This window comes from Eurypyga helias, unplaced genomic scaffold (genome assembly GCF_000690775.1).
Source record: "Eurypyga helias isolate BGI_N326 unplaced genomic scaffold, ASM69077v1 scaffold24117, whole genome shotgun sequence".
NCBI lineage: Eukaryota > Metazoa > Chordata > Aves > Eurypygiformes > Eurypygidae > Eurypyga > Eurypyga helias.
The window spans coordinates 75138-94349 of record NW_010260152.1 but is presented as its reverse complement, the minus strand read 5'-3'; the positions used below and the strand labels follow the sequence as shown (position 1 = coordinate 94349).

General features: G+C 34.8%; 1 protein-coding gene across 1 annotated transcript in view; it reads right to left on the bottom strand.

The window, feature by feature from the left end:
* Positions 1 to 5559: 5559 nt before the first annotated feature.
* The window catches only part of SPOCK3 (sparc/osteonectin, cwcv and kazal-like domains proteoglycan (testican) 3), a 66856-nt gene continuing 53203 nt past the window's right edge, over positions 5560 to 19212 (bottom strand). Inside the window, exons 4-7 of the mRNA XM_010154949.1 lie at positions 14655 to 14876; positions 8185 to 8247; positions 6928 to 7065; positions 5560 to 5912 (exon numbers count right to left, since the gene is read on the bottom strand). Of these exons, the coding sequence (XP_010153251.1) occupies positions 5740 to 5912; positions 6928 to 7065; positions 8185 to 8247; positions 14655 to 14876 (596 nt within the window). The 3' untranslated portion in view covers positions 5560 to 5739. The remainder of the gene's footprint in view (positions 5913 to 6927; positions 7066 to 8184; positions 8248 to 14654; positions 14877 to 19212) is intronic.

Below are 19212 nucleotides of genomic sequence, written 5' to 3'. Positions count from 1 at the left end.
AGCTTCCTTTCCTTACATCATTATACTTGTATTCAGGTACATTTTCAAGGCATAAATTAAAACTCCTTGTAGGTTTTCTTTAAAAAATTATTGAGTAATCAGCCTTATTTAAACCGTATGTTTTAAGCTGCTGTGCCATCCAAGGAGCTTCCTACATTCCGGCAAGATTGCTTGGGACAGACCCTTAAGCACTTACTGTTGAAAGCAGCATTCCTACTCAACATTTGATTTCCTCCTTTTATTAAGAACTAGTCTACATTTCCAAGCAACTGTGGGAGTTGAGGGAAACAAGTTTACTTGCACGTGAAGAAACATGGACTGGTATCATCATCTTGTGCTGCTGCAATGCCATTCCACATTGTATATCCCCTCATTTGAGTTACAGCAACGTATAAACTTGTGGCATCCATTTCGTCACAATTAATTACAGTGAAGACACAGCCCAGAGGCATCAGGTTTGCACAAATCGCAAACATGGAAACTCCCAACACAAAGTAAATATATAAACTTCCATACAGATACAACAGAACTTTTCAGGTACCTGCCACCGATGTTAGAGCAATAAGAATTCTTAAAAAAAAAAAAAATTATTAACCATTTCAACCTCAATTTTAAATTGTATGCCACTCATGGACCAAGCATGTTTTAATAGTGGTGTGGTTTGGTTTTTTTTTTTTTCACTTTGGGGGATTTGGCTTGGATTTGTACTGGTGACATCTTTAAATCATCTCTAGATCTTGTTTTCTTCAAGAACGAATGTTTACACTAGAAAACAAACAGCTTTACACAGCAGGCTGTGAATTAAAGCATGTTTCAGTTCCTTAACGCTAATGCAGCACAATGGACTACACAGACGTGTAGTAAAAATGAGCATGTCCCAAAGAAGCATAAAGCTCAAACCCAATTGATTTTGAACTACAGTATGCTTTCAAATAACTGCATTATTCTTGTGAGATAAGAAAAAAGAGCATTATGGCTGCAAAATTGGACTCTTACTATAGATTGTTATTGCTGGTTTTCCTTTTTCTAAGCAGCAAACCTCAGTAATGTTTGCTAGCTTTCCAACAAAATCAACAGAGTATTTTGTTAATCACTTCTCTTAACACCCCAAAGTCTATACTTGGTGTGGCCCTACAACCCCTCAGGCACATGGAAATCAATCAACAGCATTACAGCTACAGTAGAAGAGATCCAATCTCTTCTTCACAGTGGCTGAAGTCCAAGGAACAACTCGCTCTCACCAAAATGTGTTTTTAGGTAAGCCCGAGAAGTAAATAAACTATGAAAAGGGAAAGGAATTGGAGTCTTCCTAAAACTGGGTATCTGATGTTAATAGCAAGACCCATAGAGCACACCCTCAGTGCCTTGTGCTGGGTATAGCCAGCTCTTTTAAAACTGCACTGCCGTATGAGCAGTCTCATGACCCCAGTTGGAGAAATGTATATTAATATATATTTTTTAAAAAAATTCAGAGACTGCACAATGTTCTACGAGTTTACTAAGCAACTGTGAATGCTAAGGGCAGAGAAGGACAAGGGGCCACCTCTGTCCATCTTGATTTTAACTGACAAATTTCAACCTTCTGGGCCAAAATTGTTACAGGCACGAGCGTGAGTTTTGTGGATACCATTGTCTGAGGTTTTAATCAAATTTTTCAATGGGATCATGTGGAAAGCTGGTGAAAAGATGTAAAATGCTCTGCGTAATTACTAACATCATAGCACAGAGATTCTTTTTAAAAATAGGCAACACATATTTCAGTTGTAAAACTCACCTTCAAGAGGACAGACAAATATTGTGCAGTAATCTCCTTTTCAAGCTTTGGTTCAATTAGCATCTGAAACACAGCAAAAAATTCAAGCGGAGGTGTCATCTTTCAGGCAAGGCAACTCTGTTTCCCATTCTCGCTTCATTCTCTGAAGTTCCTTAACTTCAGAGTAATTTCTTCTGCCATTTCACTGGATGAATTCCCAAGTTAGCAAGCTGCACCCATCCTGTACAATGATTACAAGGACACTGTTTGCCCACATCTGCTCACAAACCAAGGGTTACCCTATTATTTCAGCATGTCCAATACAGCACTTGGCTGCAGGAGCAGGTTGAGATTTTTAAAAACTTTGGATATTTTAATTTTAATTATTTACCCAGTTATAACTGGTTAAGTTGAAGATTCTTCCAATCAATTAAATTGTTCTTCATGTTTATTCCAATCTGTTTCTTTTAACAAAAACTTGGTGACAAACTAGTCAGCCCCCACCAAAGTAGCTGAAGCAAAATTGTAGATGAATTGCTATTAATATACTTAGATTAGTGGAAAACAATAAAAAGGATTACTGTATTTCAAACAAATTGTGCTGCCACAGCTCTATATAAATCCAATTGTTAAAAGCTTCTGGTAATTACAAATACATATACTCCATGGTAATGAAGAAACCCTGTAAATATTGATATTTTTTAGTTTTCTATGAAGCATAAAATTAATCCACTTTCTCATAAACTTTTATTATTCTACCTGGGCACTAGATTCTTTAATAATAATAATAAGAGAAATCCAGTTCTTGCCCCTGTGCACAAAAACAACAAAAATTTTTCTACCATTATTATGGTCCATATTCCTCAGTTAAGTTCCATAATCCAATTTTTGTATAAGCAACCTAATGACACTCATTGATGTGCTTTTAAACTAAGCATGTCTATGTGGCGTGACATGATCCATGCAATTTCAAGAACATGTAATAATTGATTTCACTGAACTCAGTATTCCTTACTTTCAGTGAATCTGCAAATTATAATTGCACACATTGTCAGAAGAGCACATCTCCAAATTTGTATCAGTATCTGTGCATATTTATAAGTACATATATATGTGCATAATCATAAGGATTAAGGAAAAACACCAACAAATGACACCAACATGGCACAAATAATGACATTTCAAATTCAGTGGTTCCCTACTGCTTTCTGTCTGTACTCATGAGGACATACCTCTGAGCAAAGTTTTGGATATGACAGAAAGAAGGAAAAAAGCTTTGGAGTGGTCAAGTTACTCAGTGATTTTTATATTATCAGCTTTTGCCTTTTTTTGTTCTACCTGCTCATGACTTCATGAATCTCTTGAATGCTGAAGTGGTTTCCAGTTCACTTGGTATCATGAAAACAAATCAACAACATAACATTAATTAATGGAAAAAATTTACCTTTTTTTTTTTTTTTTTTTAAAGGAATTATGTTTTCAAAGGAAGTCTCATGCTGTCAATCCCTTCTCTGGCTTTTATTCATGAATGTGAAACAATTCTAGTGTTGTTGCTGTTTTAGCTTTGGACCATAAAAATTCTCCAAAATGACCCTAAATCTTCATTGTCACTATTCTTTAGTAGATTTAGCTATCCCGCCTTGCTTCTGACTTAATGATAGGTAGCTTTGATACTCAGGGACTAAAATCCATGCATATTCCCTCCTCTTCCAGTTCAGTGGGGAATTTTCAGGGAAGAAAGAACATAAACTTCTTTCATGCTCTTCTGCAGTTAATTTTAGAATGGGCTTCATACTGTAATCCCATTAGACTAAACACATTATGAATTCTCTTTCCATACTGTAATTCTCCTAATATCACAAGTTTTAATGAAATACAATTTTAGTTTGTCATCTAACGACCATTTGGCACATCAGGAAAAAAACCCAACCAAACAAAAAAAACCCCACAACTCACAACAGCACTTGCTACATCAGCCAATAATGACAACATTTTTTTCTTTAGCTTCTTTATTTAAAATCAATTTATATATCAGTTAATTTTAGCCGTAAGAAACTGTTCTCTGATAAAATCCCACTATATCGGAATGGTAAACTCTTAACTACTTTTATTTAAGAAAATAATACAACTATGCCCCACAAATTATGACAGTTTGAAATATCTCTCTCTCTCTCTTTACTATGTAATGAAGACAATGTCATAAAAGTACATAACAAATGTATAGAAAATTCAGGAAAAAATACACAAAAATAAAAGCTCCCTGTGGGTTTTGTCTTAGTAAAAATTTTTTTTACTGGAAATAAAACATTAATAAATGGCTTTATACAAATAAATACATATTTTAATAGATGAAATTTATCGGAAACATGAATTCTTCCGATTTCAAAATTTCAAACAATGTAAAGTCAAAATGATGGGCTATACTGGCCAAAGGTTGGTTACAAGAGTCTTTATTTTGCAAACTATACAGAAACAGTAAAAAAGAAAATGCATTATACTTTTCAATATTACATAAGATAAACATTAAATTTAGTATTTGAAGTGTAGAAATTAAGTCAAATAAGAAACTGATTTTCCTTTTAATTACTGATGGGAAACCAGTGATCCAATTTTGAAATTATAAACCTGTAGTATTACATTATACAGGTCACATCAATTTTATTGTGGGCAGAAAGTAATAGATATATGAACGAAGATGGGAGTCCCAAAATGCCTACACAATCAATTAACATGCTAACATAAATACAGTGATTAAAGTAATTTTCTCTACAGTCAAATCTTAAGTGCTACTCTACACAATAATTATAATCTAGTCCACATGGTAATTACATAACAATAGAAAAAAAAATTTAAAATAACCCATTTTCTTCATTCCAGCAGCAGTACCTATACTGGTATTAATTTGGTAAGTGGGTATGCTTAGCTATTGCCTAACATCCTATACTGGTATGCATGCTAAAACCTCTCTACCTCTATTTTGCAAGGCACCTTTACAATACGTTCTCTAAGTTTCTGCACTAGTAACAGAAAACAACATGAATTAAGATAAAGATGCAAAACTATTTCCTGAATTAAGAAAATAAAAAGTATCATTATATGTTTATTAAAAACTATCTTGAGGCAGGTGTCAAGCCTCTGAAATAGTCATGTATAAAGTCAATATAATTTTAAGCAAAATTTTTCCCCCATGTAAAATATTTTATACTAATCTGCTTAGCAAGAAATACAGAGAAATAACAAAGGGTGAAACAATGTTTGAGTAAATAATGATACAGCCCACAAGACCTTGACATGAAATAAAAAAAAGGAAGGACAAGAAAAATTTAGAATTACAGAATTGGTGCTTGTCCATGCTACCGCTTTTGAAAAATCCTTTCAATAACCTAGCCATTTCCTAATAGAAAACATAATTACGAATGCAAACACAAAGGAGGACTTTGCTTTATTTTTCCCTCCTGATAATTTTTCTCCATACCTTTGGTTAATTAAAGGCTGGTGAGATGCTACTCGTGCACCAATGTTTTTCTACTGTAATACATTTTCATTTAATAAATGGACAATTTGCAAAGCCCGCAGTGCCTAAAACACTGACAGAACTAAAGTTAAGTTACAGTTTGTGTTCTGAAGAGGACATGCACAGTTCCAAGTATGGGCAGATATCTTTTCTCCAGAGTTTTAAAGAGACTGGTTGTCTTTATAGTGTGTTTTGCACATTTATATTTTCAGTAGCACATAACATTTCTATCTTCAGGCTAGACTTCCAACGTGTTTTCTTCAGCGCAAAGGCATTTAAAAACTCAAAAGCACATAATATAATTATTCTTATTTAAACAAAAAAGTCTATGACTCCAGCTGCAATGTTTGAAATAATCATACAAAATATACACGTTTGTTAGAATCCTTTTGATCTTGGAGAGCAAAGGGATTTTATGAAATGTCATCTTGTGAATTTCAGAAAGGTACAATTAATGGACCCCCTAAAATCATCAAATATATCCATCATGATCATCGTCATCATCAACATCATCATCTCCTTCATCTTCATCATCATCTTCAATTTCATCTTCATCATTCATTATTTCATCTTGATCATCTTCATCATCTGTCCATTCATGGAAATAGCCAGAGGCAAAATCACCTGACGACTCTAAATCAATAGCTAAAAATGTAGGATAGTTATTGAAAAGATACACTACATATTTATAGTATGATATAAATAAACATAGAAAAGGCACACCAGAATATTTAGTTTCAGGACAATTACTTATTTTAAACTACACAGTGTGACATAAAAATAAAACAAAAGTTCTTTTGTCTTAAAAGAAAACCACTTCAATAGGGATGAATTTCTCAATGTTAACAAAAGGAGACAAATTTTATGGATTTGTAGAACTACAACAAGTACCAGGAACAACTGGAAGAGATTTAAGTCTGACTTAACAGATAACATTAAGGACTACTGATAATTTACACTATGGTTCAGTTCTTACATATTATCTTGAATTATCTAGAGCTGTCCAGTAATTGAGAAAGGCTTTTCTGGATTAGATGGACAATAGGCCTGAGCTTCTATGTCAAATATTTTGTAAAAATTTACCCTTTGTTTTAGGCTATATTGTTTTGTCGCAAAAGAATTGAAAAGGAGTTATGTAAGGCTTTTTTTTTTTCCCCCTCCTTCAAAAGGAGTATATTTTATTGCCATCTTTTATATCTGGGACATCAAATAAAGATGCTGTGGGAATTCTTGGAAGAGTTTGCACAGTGCTGCAGGGAAGGGAAAAATAAGCAAAGATTTAGTGTACTAGAACTTTTGGCAATTCCTTCCAACAAAATGGAAAAAAAGTCAAATTGAATTCGCTACCTGCTGATTACCTAAAGGAGTTTCATCAAGCATTTTGGGCCTTGCCTAATGCTGCTCTAGAAAATTTGTTTTCCCTACGTCTATATACACTATGTCAAGCACATGAGGCCTATTAATAGCTGACACAGTGATAGGAGTTACAAAAAATAATGAAGTAGTAACAACAACAAATTACAAATTTTTTTTTTTTTTTTTTTCCCCCAAAATCCATGTAGTTGGGTCCCATTTGTTCTTACTAAAGAAATTTAATCTGGTTGGTAACCAAAAGGAGTAACAGCTCTAAACCAAATGCCACAAAGGGTTCTTAGCTTACCACATTCTGCTGCACCGTTTGTCCTGGATCCTGTTACCTCATTTCCGTATCTGTCAACACACCAGCACTGCCCTATGCTTCCATGGCACTGGCTTGGCTTGTAATACCCATCTTCATCACATAACGGGATGTACTGCCCTGTGATATATAAAGATCGAATAAGAAATTAAAAACTGCCTTGGCCAATATAACAATTATAGCAGAAAGTAACTACCTTTTGTTGTTTCCTCATTCCAGACTCTGCACTAACTGGTTTACTATTATAAAATTCAGCTAAGCAGAAAGGGACTGAACATATCAAATGTGGGAGGGAACAGAACATGTATCAGTCTTGGACTGATTTCAAGAAATAGTGATCAATCTTCCTTTAAATTTTTCATGGATCCTGTGATACATATTCCTTACTCCCTGAACATCTCAGTCAAGATCTTTACTGTAAGCTACAAGGCTTAGGAGCTATTTTTATTTAATATATAATTTATAATCCATTTGGTTACATACTAATATTTAATTATCCCACCACTGAAGATAAATGCAGTGTGACACCCCCAATTTTATCAACAAATATATAAAGTTAAATTTACATTTATATGCAAAATACTTGGGCAAACCAGGCTCTAAGCCAAAAGGGTTCCCCACCAAGAGTACAACAAACAATCAGAAACTTATTTTGTGAGGCAGTGATTTGCCTAAGGCTGAATAAGCCACCGTTTTTCATTTGGAAGGAACAGAGACTTTCTGAATGAAACAGAATGTAGACAAACCACAACGAACAAAACATTCATATGAAAGCATTTTGAAGTGTATACTTGTTAGAAAACATCCTTTGTATGTAGTTTGGGCTACTTTGGGCAAAGCTTTTTATTGCAGCTCTTATACAGTGGCTAACAGTGAAAAGAAGATATTACATATCAGTAATATTCATACAGTATAAACTGAATCACAACAAAGAATACAATTACTTAGAGAATATTACAGGTGAAGGATCAGCAGAGATACGAATTCAGAAGTGCCTTAGACTGTCCTCTCTGTAACTGTAAAAACGCACCTTCTATTAGGGTAATAAAACAAATGTAATATTTTTTGGTAGGTAAGGTAATAAAACTAAGTTTAATAGCTTTCAAAAGTTTCATAAATTTTGTTGCTGGAATTTACTGCAGTCTATCTTTGTTGGATTAATATTGATTTTATGTTGCTGTTTCACTAGGATTATTTATGTAAGCAATAAAAGCTTCAAAAGCATGATCTATGTCTCACCTAGGAGCTTCTTTCCTCCTTGCTGTTTCTGAATGTTGCTGAGTTCTGCCTGGCAAGGTGGGTCTAAAATGACATAAAAAATGTTAAACAGATTACACTGTATCTAGGAAAGAAAGCACATGACTAAGTTTTCACAGTTTGCTACGTTTAAGGTCACTCTAACTACTGATCTCAACGCACACATCCTGTATTACTATCTAAGCTCTGATATAAAAGAATTACGAATTAGAACACCACAATGGATTTGTGCAGAAGGTCACCCACATCGAGGAATGCTAGGCCAAAATAGTAACTCTATCACACCCTACTTTACCAGTCTACAGAAATCAGATTGAGACTGTGAAGCTTCCCTCATGTACTGCTTAGAAACAGGATGGCCCTTTTAATTCTTTCCCTTTTCTCCTTAGAAGTCACTATCAAGTTTTGTATTTCACGTACTACACTAAGAAAGTAAGAATTTTCTCCTCTAAAGTCTGCAAGATTGTGATTCTACTACAGTGATTTAAGACTAAATTCAATGGGGTCAATGCCCCATGTTCAGCAAACTAAGTTAAAAACAATGAACTTTAGATGGCTCTAAGGGGCAGAATAGGTATTAAAACTGACTTTGTCATTCTTCAGAGTTACAGCTTACTCCAGTTCTGAATAACTTCATTTTCTACTAAGTCACAGTATGCCCCAAGAATGGGAAGGAAAGAAGATGTGAACGTATGTATGTTACTACTGAATAAGTGAAAGAAGCAAAGACAGTAAAGTACTAATATCTGAACTGTGATAGTGTGTACTACATTAGACCATTAGCAAAAAGGCATTTCTCATTCTGAATCAGCAGTAGTATTACTAAATTTACTCACATGTGCCTTTAGCTTATGTTGTTCTCAGGTACTACTGTGATAACATCTCACTAAAAATCTCACATTCTATGAATACTAAATGAAATTCCCATTTTAGCAGACTGATTATTTACAGTCTGCTAATACATCTTTGCAGTGCAATTAACTTGTTTCCCTTCTGAAATACCAGTGAAACTTCTTTTTTCCGATACAAACAGGAAAAAAAAAAACCAAAACAAACTTCTGAGCTAGTTTAAAGATGAGCAAGACTGGCCCGGCTTATTGATGAAGTACACACTTAGACCAGAAGCCAGTCACTGTGTAGGACAATGGGTAGGCAATTACTTGAGTGGTGCTAGTGCAAAGCAGCCTTCCCTGAATCCCTCCTGATGGAAAACAAGAGTGCTCACCCTTTGGCCAGCTGAGAGCAGCACAAGATGAAGAAAGAAGTGTAGGAACAGCAAGAATGCATTATAATACATGAAGGTGCCTTTCTTGCGGAAATCCTCAAACTCTGGTGACAAATGCCTAGATGAACTGTGCTGGCTTATATTTCTGATGAACACGGAGCCTCTTGGCTTGCACAGCCTACACAGACCAATTGGCCTTTGGTATTATTCATGAGCTCTTATGTAACATGGTAAATAGAAACTGGAAGACATTAATAATCCCTTACTGACAGCAGGCTGTTAATTTCTCTTGCTTTACATTCTAAATGCTATTTTTATATCCCATAATTTTAAAGAAGCTTATAAATGTCTAGAGTGGACTCAACTTGGGGGGGGCATGTTTTCACACTAAATCAATGATTCCTTTTAGTGAAGGCCTTACAAGTAGGCTCTACTTTTAAAATACTGTTCACAGGAGTCTTAGTGCCAGAACAAATTTGAGAGATGTCTTTCCAGACATCCAAGCAATTATCTGTGTGTGCTCTTGAAAACCTCTGAGACTTGACATCACTGGGTGAGATTTGGGTTTTAAGTTTTTAGTCTTCAAGTATTTGCAGAGACTATACAAAGTTTTACAAAGCACTTACAACAAGAAATTATGATCATCATGCTTATTATTATTTCAGAGATGTTAATTGCCTTTCAAAACCAAGGTTTCTCTCATTCCTAATATTTAAAGTGTTAAGCTCTTAATTGTATAATATTGGGAGGATCAATTATTTCTTAAACCAAAGGTGTTTCCAAATAATTGGTAATTTTAAAAAATGTTAGTCATTTATATAGTCACACAAGTACCACAGGCTGGAAGGATCTAGGATTGTGGTGGATTTGGCAGTGCTGGGTTAGCAGTTGAACTTGATGATCTTAAAGGTTGTTTTCAACCTTCATGGTTCTACTACATTCTGTCTTTCATAGAAGATGGGAAATACACTGAAGGAGAAGAACTATTCAAATAGGAAAAACACATTTGCTTTGTTCTATGGAAAAAAATCCTAAATTAGAAACTCAGAGTTGTAAACATGAGCACTAACATGTGGAAAAGTAAAAAATAATGAACTATACCTAAAAAAATAATCATTTACATCTATAAATCTTTGGTGGTATAATTATAAAAAAGAATACCACTTCTCAAAAGGTAAGAAGGCAATATGAGAAAGTTACTTACCCAAAACACTTCTCAGAAGCTAGGTCTTCAAGATTCACATTTAAGCTTTGCTTCTCAGGATAAAAGCGGCAAAAACACTTAACAATACTAAATCACTCTGGTGCTTAAAACTGTCAAAGAGAATGGCAGGCTAGAAGTTCAACCAATTCCTTTTGGTCCACATCATGTCCTTTTTTCTCTCTCCCCAAATCATAACACTTTCCTCTTAATTTTCCAGTTAGTTCCTGAGTTTCGAAAAGCTTTCTTTTAGGTATCTGAACTTATTTAAATAAAAAAAGCCATGTCACTGGACAACATGTGGGAGTTTCCAGTCAAGTAGAAAAACATTCCTTTACAGAAATCAGTGTGGTGGCTTCCCTTGAAACAGAAATGAATCTGACATCAATCTTTCTGATAATCTGAATACAAGTAAGAGACCTAATCATCTTCATCCTTAATCTACTTCCACAGATGTGGCAGGAATTCTTTCTGACAATATCACTGCATTGTTATGAGTGATTCATGAACCAGTTGACAGCAGCCATCCACAGTTCTTCAGTGTTCAAAGTACTGATGTACACCAGAGTTTCCCATGTTATTAATACAGGCACTTAAGACATCAATATTCAGTTGTGTCAAGAGGTGCCACAAGCTTTGATTTACCAAAAAGAGGCATATTAACAGAGCAATGGGAGTAAAACTGGTAGGTTTGACAAAGAATGTCTAGGGTTTTTAACAGACACGTCTCAACAAGCTGCTACCCACACAATAAGCTTCCAGCTTTCACAGATTCTCTATTTTATTCAACTACAAAACAGTGATTCTCCAGCTATCAAGCAGATAGTATTTGGCAAAGCCCCTAGCTTCTGGCATATGGTCCACTGTAAATCAGGCTGTGCCCTGCCTGTGACTGGGGTCAAGTATTAGAATTGTTCTTTGATAACTAGGGCTTGAACTTTAGGAATTTCAAGCATCGACACTGCACTTCAAGAAATCTTTCTGAAGACCTCCATTATGTGTTAAGACATGTTAAAACTTCCTTTAGAACCACCTACAAACATATTTGAAGATCTGAAATCTGAGAAGACTGATCTAACAAATACGAATCACTACAACTAATCATTCTTCTGTAAGATGGACAAGTTTTAATGTCATAAAGATGTATTCCAGCCTTGCAGACAGAAGAGCTTGTAAAAAAAATACATCTAGAAAAGTGTTGGACTAACAGATCCATGCAGAGGCCTGCAGTAAAGAAATACTTCGGTGCTAAGCATTAATATTCCCAACAAAATTCAACTCTCCTACTCTGAAGCAGTGATGCAACAAAAACAAGGCTGTAATAATGATGAAGTACTGGCAGAAAGAAATTAAACCTATAAAAAGATCAACACGGCAAGGGTCTCAGCATTTAGATAAGCACTAAAGTGTCAAGCTAGCATCTAACAACCAAGAAAGTAAGTTCTGAAGATGAGTACTGAGGCACTTGCATGAACTGTAGGTGAAACTACAGAGCAATAGTGACCAAAGCATACAGGAAGACTTGTAAAGAGCACTGGCAAAGTGAAGATTTTGAAGTATTGCAGAAATGCATTATAGTGACTTGGATGCATCTCAGAAATACTAAACTACACTTAAAGCAGAATAAGACCAAGAAAAAAAATGCAGTAAGCACCACCGAGCCATACATAAGTGTTTAAGCACTAGCCAAGGCTGAACAGCTAGAAGATCATTTTCTAAGTATGAAAGATCTGACTTCAGTATTCATAAGTTACTTATATTGACTAGAAGTTGTGAGTAATGTGAAATCATGTGTCTAGTGTAATGCATCATGACACACCTCAGGCAGAAAGAAACAATCAAGAAGAGTTCCAAGTAGCTGTCTGATCCTGACAGGCTTGGACTGTGAAGCTAAAATCAAAGAGCAAGAGGGCTTCTCAGATAATGACTCATGCAAATACTATGTATTTTAAAAGAGCACAATGGAATTTCTATCTCGGCATGATCCATATTTGTTGACTAAATTCTGTATTCACTTTGAACAATGTTAAAGAACCGCAGTGCTGTAAAAGTGTAGATCTGCCCAGAAAGCACCCACGAAGCTCAATGTATATAGAGAGATGTCTACATGGCTTGAAGCATTCTGTTATTATCATCCTATTTTAGTAAACATCAGAAAGAAGACACTGAATTTCTCTATCTAGTTATCTTTTTGCTATTAATAGAAAGGCTCCAGTTAAAAGTCTTCTTTATATTGTTTAATCAATTGAAAACATAACCAAACACAAATGTATTACAAGGTTTAGCATAACACTACAAATTATGAACAGAGAATTCAGTGGGTCACTAATACACTAGGGAGTTAGGTCTCAGATAGTTGTGCAAGGGCTAATAATAAGATGTGACAAAAGCAACGATAAACATTTTTTCTCCTTATAACTTCAAAAACGAAGAAAACACATTTTGTTGATCATGTTAATCTGGAGGGATGGAGTGCATGTTTAATGTGCAAGGATTGCCAAAACTGAGATTTCACCTCATTCACAATGTTGAGGATACATCTTTTTTAATATATGTTCAAACACACTATGGTATCAAAAGATGTCTTATCTGTTTCAAATCAGCACCTAGAATACAAACTACTTGAAACCAATCTGTGGAAGTGCTTTGTTAATACCCTGGTTATGCTGTCCATGCATTATATGAAATTGGTAGAAGAGCCAATTGGTAGAACAACCTTGGACCATACTAGGCCACATTATGTGCTGTACCTTCTTTGACAACTGAAAAGAATTATGCTGCCCTCCAAATAGCAAGGGTGTTTATATATAAAGCTGAAATGATTGTGGTGGAGGATTTTTTTTATTTTAAAGACAATAAAATATAACACGTTATGTTCTTTAATTTAAGAACTACTGTACTTCTGGGATGGGTTATTTTTTATTTACTTTTTTTTTTAGCAGTACACACATGCTTATAAAAATAAAAGCCAAAGCACTGTTTTACTATGAAAAAATTAAGTTGTTCTGAAAGATTAAATGTTAATGTGTTAACTATATAGTTACAAAAGAAAAGTAGTCTGCTATTTAGTATGTATCTACAGAAGTACATCCTTTTTTTTTTTTCTTTCAGATTTACAACTGGCAGATGTGGCCTGATAAAAATCTTTATTTCTACAGAAATCAGTGTCAAACCATAGATGCTGAGTGCTAATGGAAATTTAACATGAGTTTTACAAATAACAGTGAGATTCAAAAACTGATAACAAAGTTTTCAAAAAGGCTGAACTGACTTTGCAAACTTTCCACCAAACCAGTCTTACCTCCCCTACTGGCAGTACAGTTGGTTGCCCTGGTTGCTACTTATCCTTTGAAAACCTCCCTCATAAGAAAAATGAAAGGGCAATTCTGTCCAGTTTCAGCCAATATTTAATGAGTAAATGCTCAGGAAAACAATGCTTATCGGTTGTGTTTATCTGGTTAGCCAAATCACATCAAGACATTAACAAAGATTCATTTAGGCAGTAAAAAAATCAATTGGTTTTAGGTCCAAATGACTGCAAATAACTTTATCCGTAATGCTCATTCACTTATTTTAATAGGCTCACAAAACAGAACATTAAGATGCCCTACTTCAGTGATAAAAAAGTTTATTTTATAATGTAGGCAAAGTAGATAGGGAAAGTTTAAAGAAATAATTTAAGTCATGTTGTTCTTTATTTTAGTCTCTTTTCTCTGCACACTTACTGGAAGATGGCATGAGAAACAATATGACTGTAAAAGCAGTAGCCCCTGTTTTGCACTTTATTTAGAACGCTTGAATTTCTAGCAAGCCTTTCCATTTAGCTTGGGTTGTTTGTTTTTTTTTTTCTTTTTTTACTTGATTTTAGGTATTCACAATAGGTCAAAAACCTTAACACAAATTCATGGTACAGCATTTAAGAGCTTGTAGTTCACTGTAAACTCTTAATATGTTAAAAAAACCAAAAAAACCCCACACTACCAAAAGGTCAGTCATACACATATACAGGTTGTTCTGATATTTTACCTTGCTGTCTCTGGAAGCAGTAGCACCACTCGTTGTTAGATATCAAACTGTCCTTGTACGTGTCACAGGAATTGAAGAATGCCCTGGTGCATGGCTCATTCTTGTCAAGGTAAATGCTTCCAAGTTCTGACTGGTCCAACAACAGGTCATAGTTCGTATCAAGCCTGTTAAACATCCAGCCAAGGGAGTCTTTGCAAATTGGTAAAATGCTGGTGTCAAATCCTAGGAAGAAAAAAAAAAAATAAATCAGAGCAGGAAAGACACAGCAGCTGCTGACCTCAGCCACCACAAATGAATGCTGCTTCATGGAAATTGTTCTAGTGGTACAAAGATACAGTATATAAACAATTTATAGGTAGTATTTCAATAGCATTAAATGTTTGTCAGCTTCATTTAAAAAAAAAAAAACTAAATTAACCTCCTAAAAAAAAATTAATCCCACAATCAGTCTTAAAGGATTTAAAAAAATGAGTTTTCTTGTCAAACATTATACCTATAGCATACACACTATGCACAGTAATAAATGATCTACAGTCACTTCCTGGAAAATAATTCTGTTGAGGAATTTTAGTGATATTATAAATTACATGAGTGAAGCTTAAGTGGTTTGCAAGGTTTACAGAACTAAGGAGGGAGTAAATTCCAAGTAACTTGTTGGAGTCCCTTTTTTTCTTCCCATAACACATACTCAGTTCTGTGAAAAAAGAACATTATACTGAACCTTAGCAATGCTTTAAAAGTTACCATATTTTATTTTTACCTTATGTACTTCACATTTCAGAGGAAGACATAGGTCTGCCAGTATGCGACCTACTAAGAGAGCTTGCATCTTCCTAAATTGTTGCTTGGGAAAAGGTCCAGAGTTTATTCCTGTAGCCAGAGCTCAGAACTCATGTTTGTTCTTCCTGCATGTACAATGTACATGCATATGCCTGCATATGCCTCAGTTTCCTCTGCTGTTAAAGCCTGCCTGCCTTAGTAGCTGTTCTCAAAACATTAAAGAAAACTGCAAAGTGTTTCTATACTGCTAAAACAGGTCAACTTGGACAACTCAGTAATCAGATTTAGAAATCACTACATTTTCCTTTATATATATATATGTATGTGGAAATGTCCATGCTAAGGTAGAATGAACATTTCAGAAAGTAAATGAAGAAAGCTGATAGCACCAAAAACTCCCTGTGGAAGTTAGCAATCACGAACTCCCCTTCTGCAGAAATCTTAAATTAACTCTGACTTTTTATCAGGGCAGTCTCACTTTTTCTTGCTCCCTGTTGATCTGTTGCATTCGTTATTATTTCTGCCTAACAGAAAGAAAATAAAAAAGCCAAGTAATAAGGCAAGCCATTTGGTATTTATGATGTGTTTAACACAGTTGAAAAACACAGCCAAACATTCAACCAACAGACTCTATCTTTCTTCCTCTCCAGCCCCCAATAAAACATCAAGGTAAAAAAAACTTTAATTCTTCCTGGATTAGGAAAAACAAAGAGACAGGACCTGACTGAATGAATAAGGATATACAGTACATTCAACTTTATCTGTAAAAGATGTTGTGATTATTTAACAGGTGTTTCCAGTGTGGAAAATTCTGGAAAGTTCCTCCACCTTAAAACCTTTTGTGTAAGGATGAATGTTCAGAACAACATTATTTACCTGTAAGTCTCTGTTTCTGAAGGCCTCTTAACATTACTATTTCTCTATTCTCTGCTACTCCTGCTTTTAGCTACAGATCCTCCTCAAGACCTTGGATTCAGAAAGGGTCAATGTGAATCATACTGTCTCCTATCCTGCCTTTTGTGTATCTGCACAAAGGGAGGAATTATTCTTGTGCTCACAAAATTTTCCTGAATTTGGCATTCTGGCCAGCTCATCAAACTGTAAGACAAGTTGCAGGAGAAAATCAACCATGAGGAGGCTGATTTTAATGAACAAGATTCCAGCTAGAAGGGAAAATAAGATAAAAACACTTTAAGGTGCATTCAGGGATGGATCTTGTGGGCCAAAGAAGATAATTGTAGATAATACATCTGCATGTGGAATTTCAAGTCTAAGTATATTGAAAGAGGCATCCCTTTCAGGCACTTTGTATTTTAGAAAATGAGAAGCTACAGTTATTTATTTTATTAACTCTACTATGGAAAAGAGGGAAAAAACCCAAACACCTGCTTATTTTATTTTTCTCAGTCAGTTTCAAATTTTACTCTAAAAAGAAATTAATCAATCTGAGGTATAGCGAAAGACCACTGAATATTTCAAAGGTTTTATGCATCTCTAAATTAAAGTTGGAACAATATTACAGATCAGCAGAAGATTGTCCCCTTTTTCTTTGATTCCCTTAACTATCATTAGCCTGTGAACTGAGTTCATTCTCTACTCCCCCTCTTCATTTTTTTCTCACGTCTTTCTATGTAGCTTTTAGACTTTTAAAAAAGTGTGTCTAACAGTGATGTCCCACTGTTTTTTTATCTATTACATTTGTCACAGTTAAGAACAGAGCTTGAAATTAAAACATTTGCATTGGAGTCAGCAGTATCATTACAAAAAACATATTATTTTATTACAAATCACTGGTATCAACAGGACAGCACCAGAAAAATGACATTATGTTCTAATATTTACTCTAAGTCCAGCTAAAGTTTACCATGACTAGAGTTTAAATATGAGTGTGAAGTCTGATACCTATGACACAGAATTCCTAGTAAACAGGAATATAACTGTCATATCAAAATTAATAAACCTATTTCAAACCATAACATTTCATGTAAGAAACTTCTTTTGTTATTTCCAAGCCTGAAAAATAGTTTACTTACATTAAAGCTATTATAACCTATATAGCATGATATACTGGAGAAAAAGCACTGTGGGACATGGGGTCAAGCTTTCTACTAAATAATTGATATAATAATTACAAAATCTAATCACGGTTTACCTTGAAAGTAGGTTTTGGTTTTGGTTTTTTTTTTCAGAATTTGCTTCTGAAGTATTTTGTGTTTTTATTTACAGCCCAGGTATATTTGTTGTTGTTTTTACTAGTTTTTTTGTTCCTTCTCTTCTCTGCTATTTACAATTCCAGTGTTTGAAGTAGAGAAAATTACCTCTCTTCTTAGATTTCATTTGACTTGTTTCACCAAGCCGAACTTTTTCCCAATCATCAGTCACTGCAATATAGTGTAAAAATGTCTGAAATCTAGGTCAAATATTAGTTTAGGTGAAATAAATAAAAATGGTTAAAGTATTCCAGAAGTAAGCCAGGCAAATGTTGACAGAGCGAGAAGCAGCTTTGTGTGATCTAAAATGAAGCAGTCCACCCACTCCAGAACTGCTATGCCACCTCAGTTCCATGTTCACATTATAAACCCCTAAGAGATTACTGTGGTAAAGTAAAATTCTTGGTTCAGTTTTTAAAGAATCTTTAAGGAACTGTCCAAACTTAAGATTATCAGAAGTGCTTTTTGTCTGCAATTACTTTCTTCTTCTACTAGAATATTGATAAAAGAGTACAGGTGTTACTCCTGAAGGTGATATAATTGAGAAAGAGTCAGCAAAGCCCTTGAATACACACCTAGAGTTTACATCTTCAAACAAGGCTTGAAACATAAGGGGGTCAGGTGATACAGAACTAAGAATCACAAAATCACCAGGTGACCTCTCACTTTGAGAGCCAAACAGAATGCTTTTCTTGCACATTTTTCACAGTTGAGACACAAAGCAAAAAGCAGAAACTAAAAGGGGGAAATTAGTATGGTTGAAGGCTAGTAATTTATTTGTGATGATTAAATTCCAGAACATCACAGAAGAGAGCAAAAGTTGCTGCTCACATGTCTGAATTGTGCAATATTTTCTCTTTCTCTCATTTTAACCTCTTATTTGAAATCTATTTCCATATACCATAATGAAATGAGCTTTTATACACCTATTCTGAACACTGTCTAGAAAAAAACAGCTTAAACTCTTTTCCTCAACCAAAACAATCCCAAGGGAGCTGTTATTGAGAAATATACCCCTCCTCTATGGCTTACACACTAGCACTCAAAACATTTCCTCAAAAGGAACCAACAGAAACGTTCCTGTATTTCTGATTATTTCTCAGGGGAGAATTTCAACTCTTAGTAAATACAATGTTGTAAGGTAGAACTATTGTTTGCCTGTTTATTAAGCTCCTAAGTAATAAATCCTTGTGTACATTGAGAAAGATTTTGACATTATGTACAAACCAAAACAGCACATATACATATGGCTCACATACTGCATAATATAAAATTGTTTATGTAATATGCCAAGAGAAGTAAACTTCATGATTCTTTCCAAAACCAGTACCCTGTCCTGTACAATAAGAGACTGCGACATGTCATTCATGTGAATAAATATACATGCCCTCTGCTAGAGTCCTGACTGCCATCTAGACCACAGCTTTTACTTGTTCAGTGTGCAAGTTGCACAGCAAGGTTTTCAACTGTGATGGATTTCTCTAATATTTTGGCTATCAGAAAATTAACAGCATCTCACAGCTGGGGCCTGTCATGACCAAGCTGCGAACAAGTCTTTCTTCCTAATG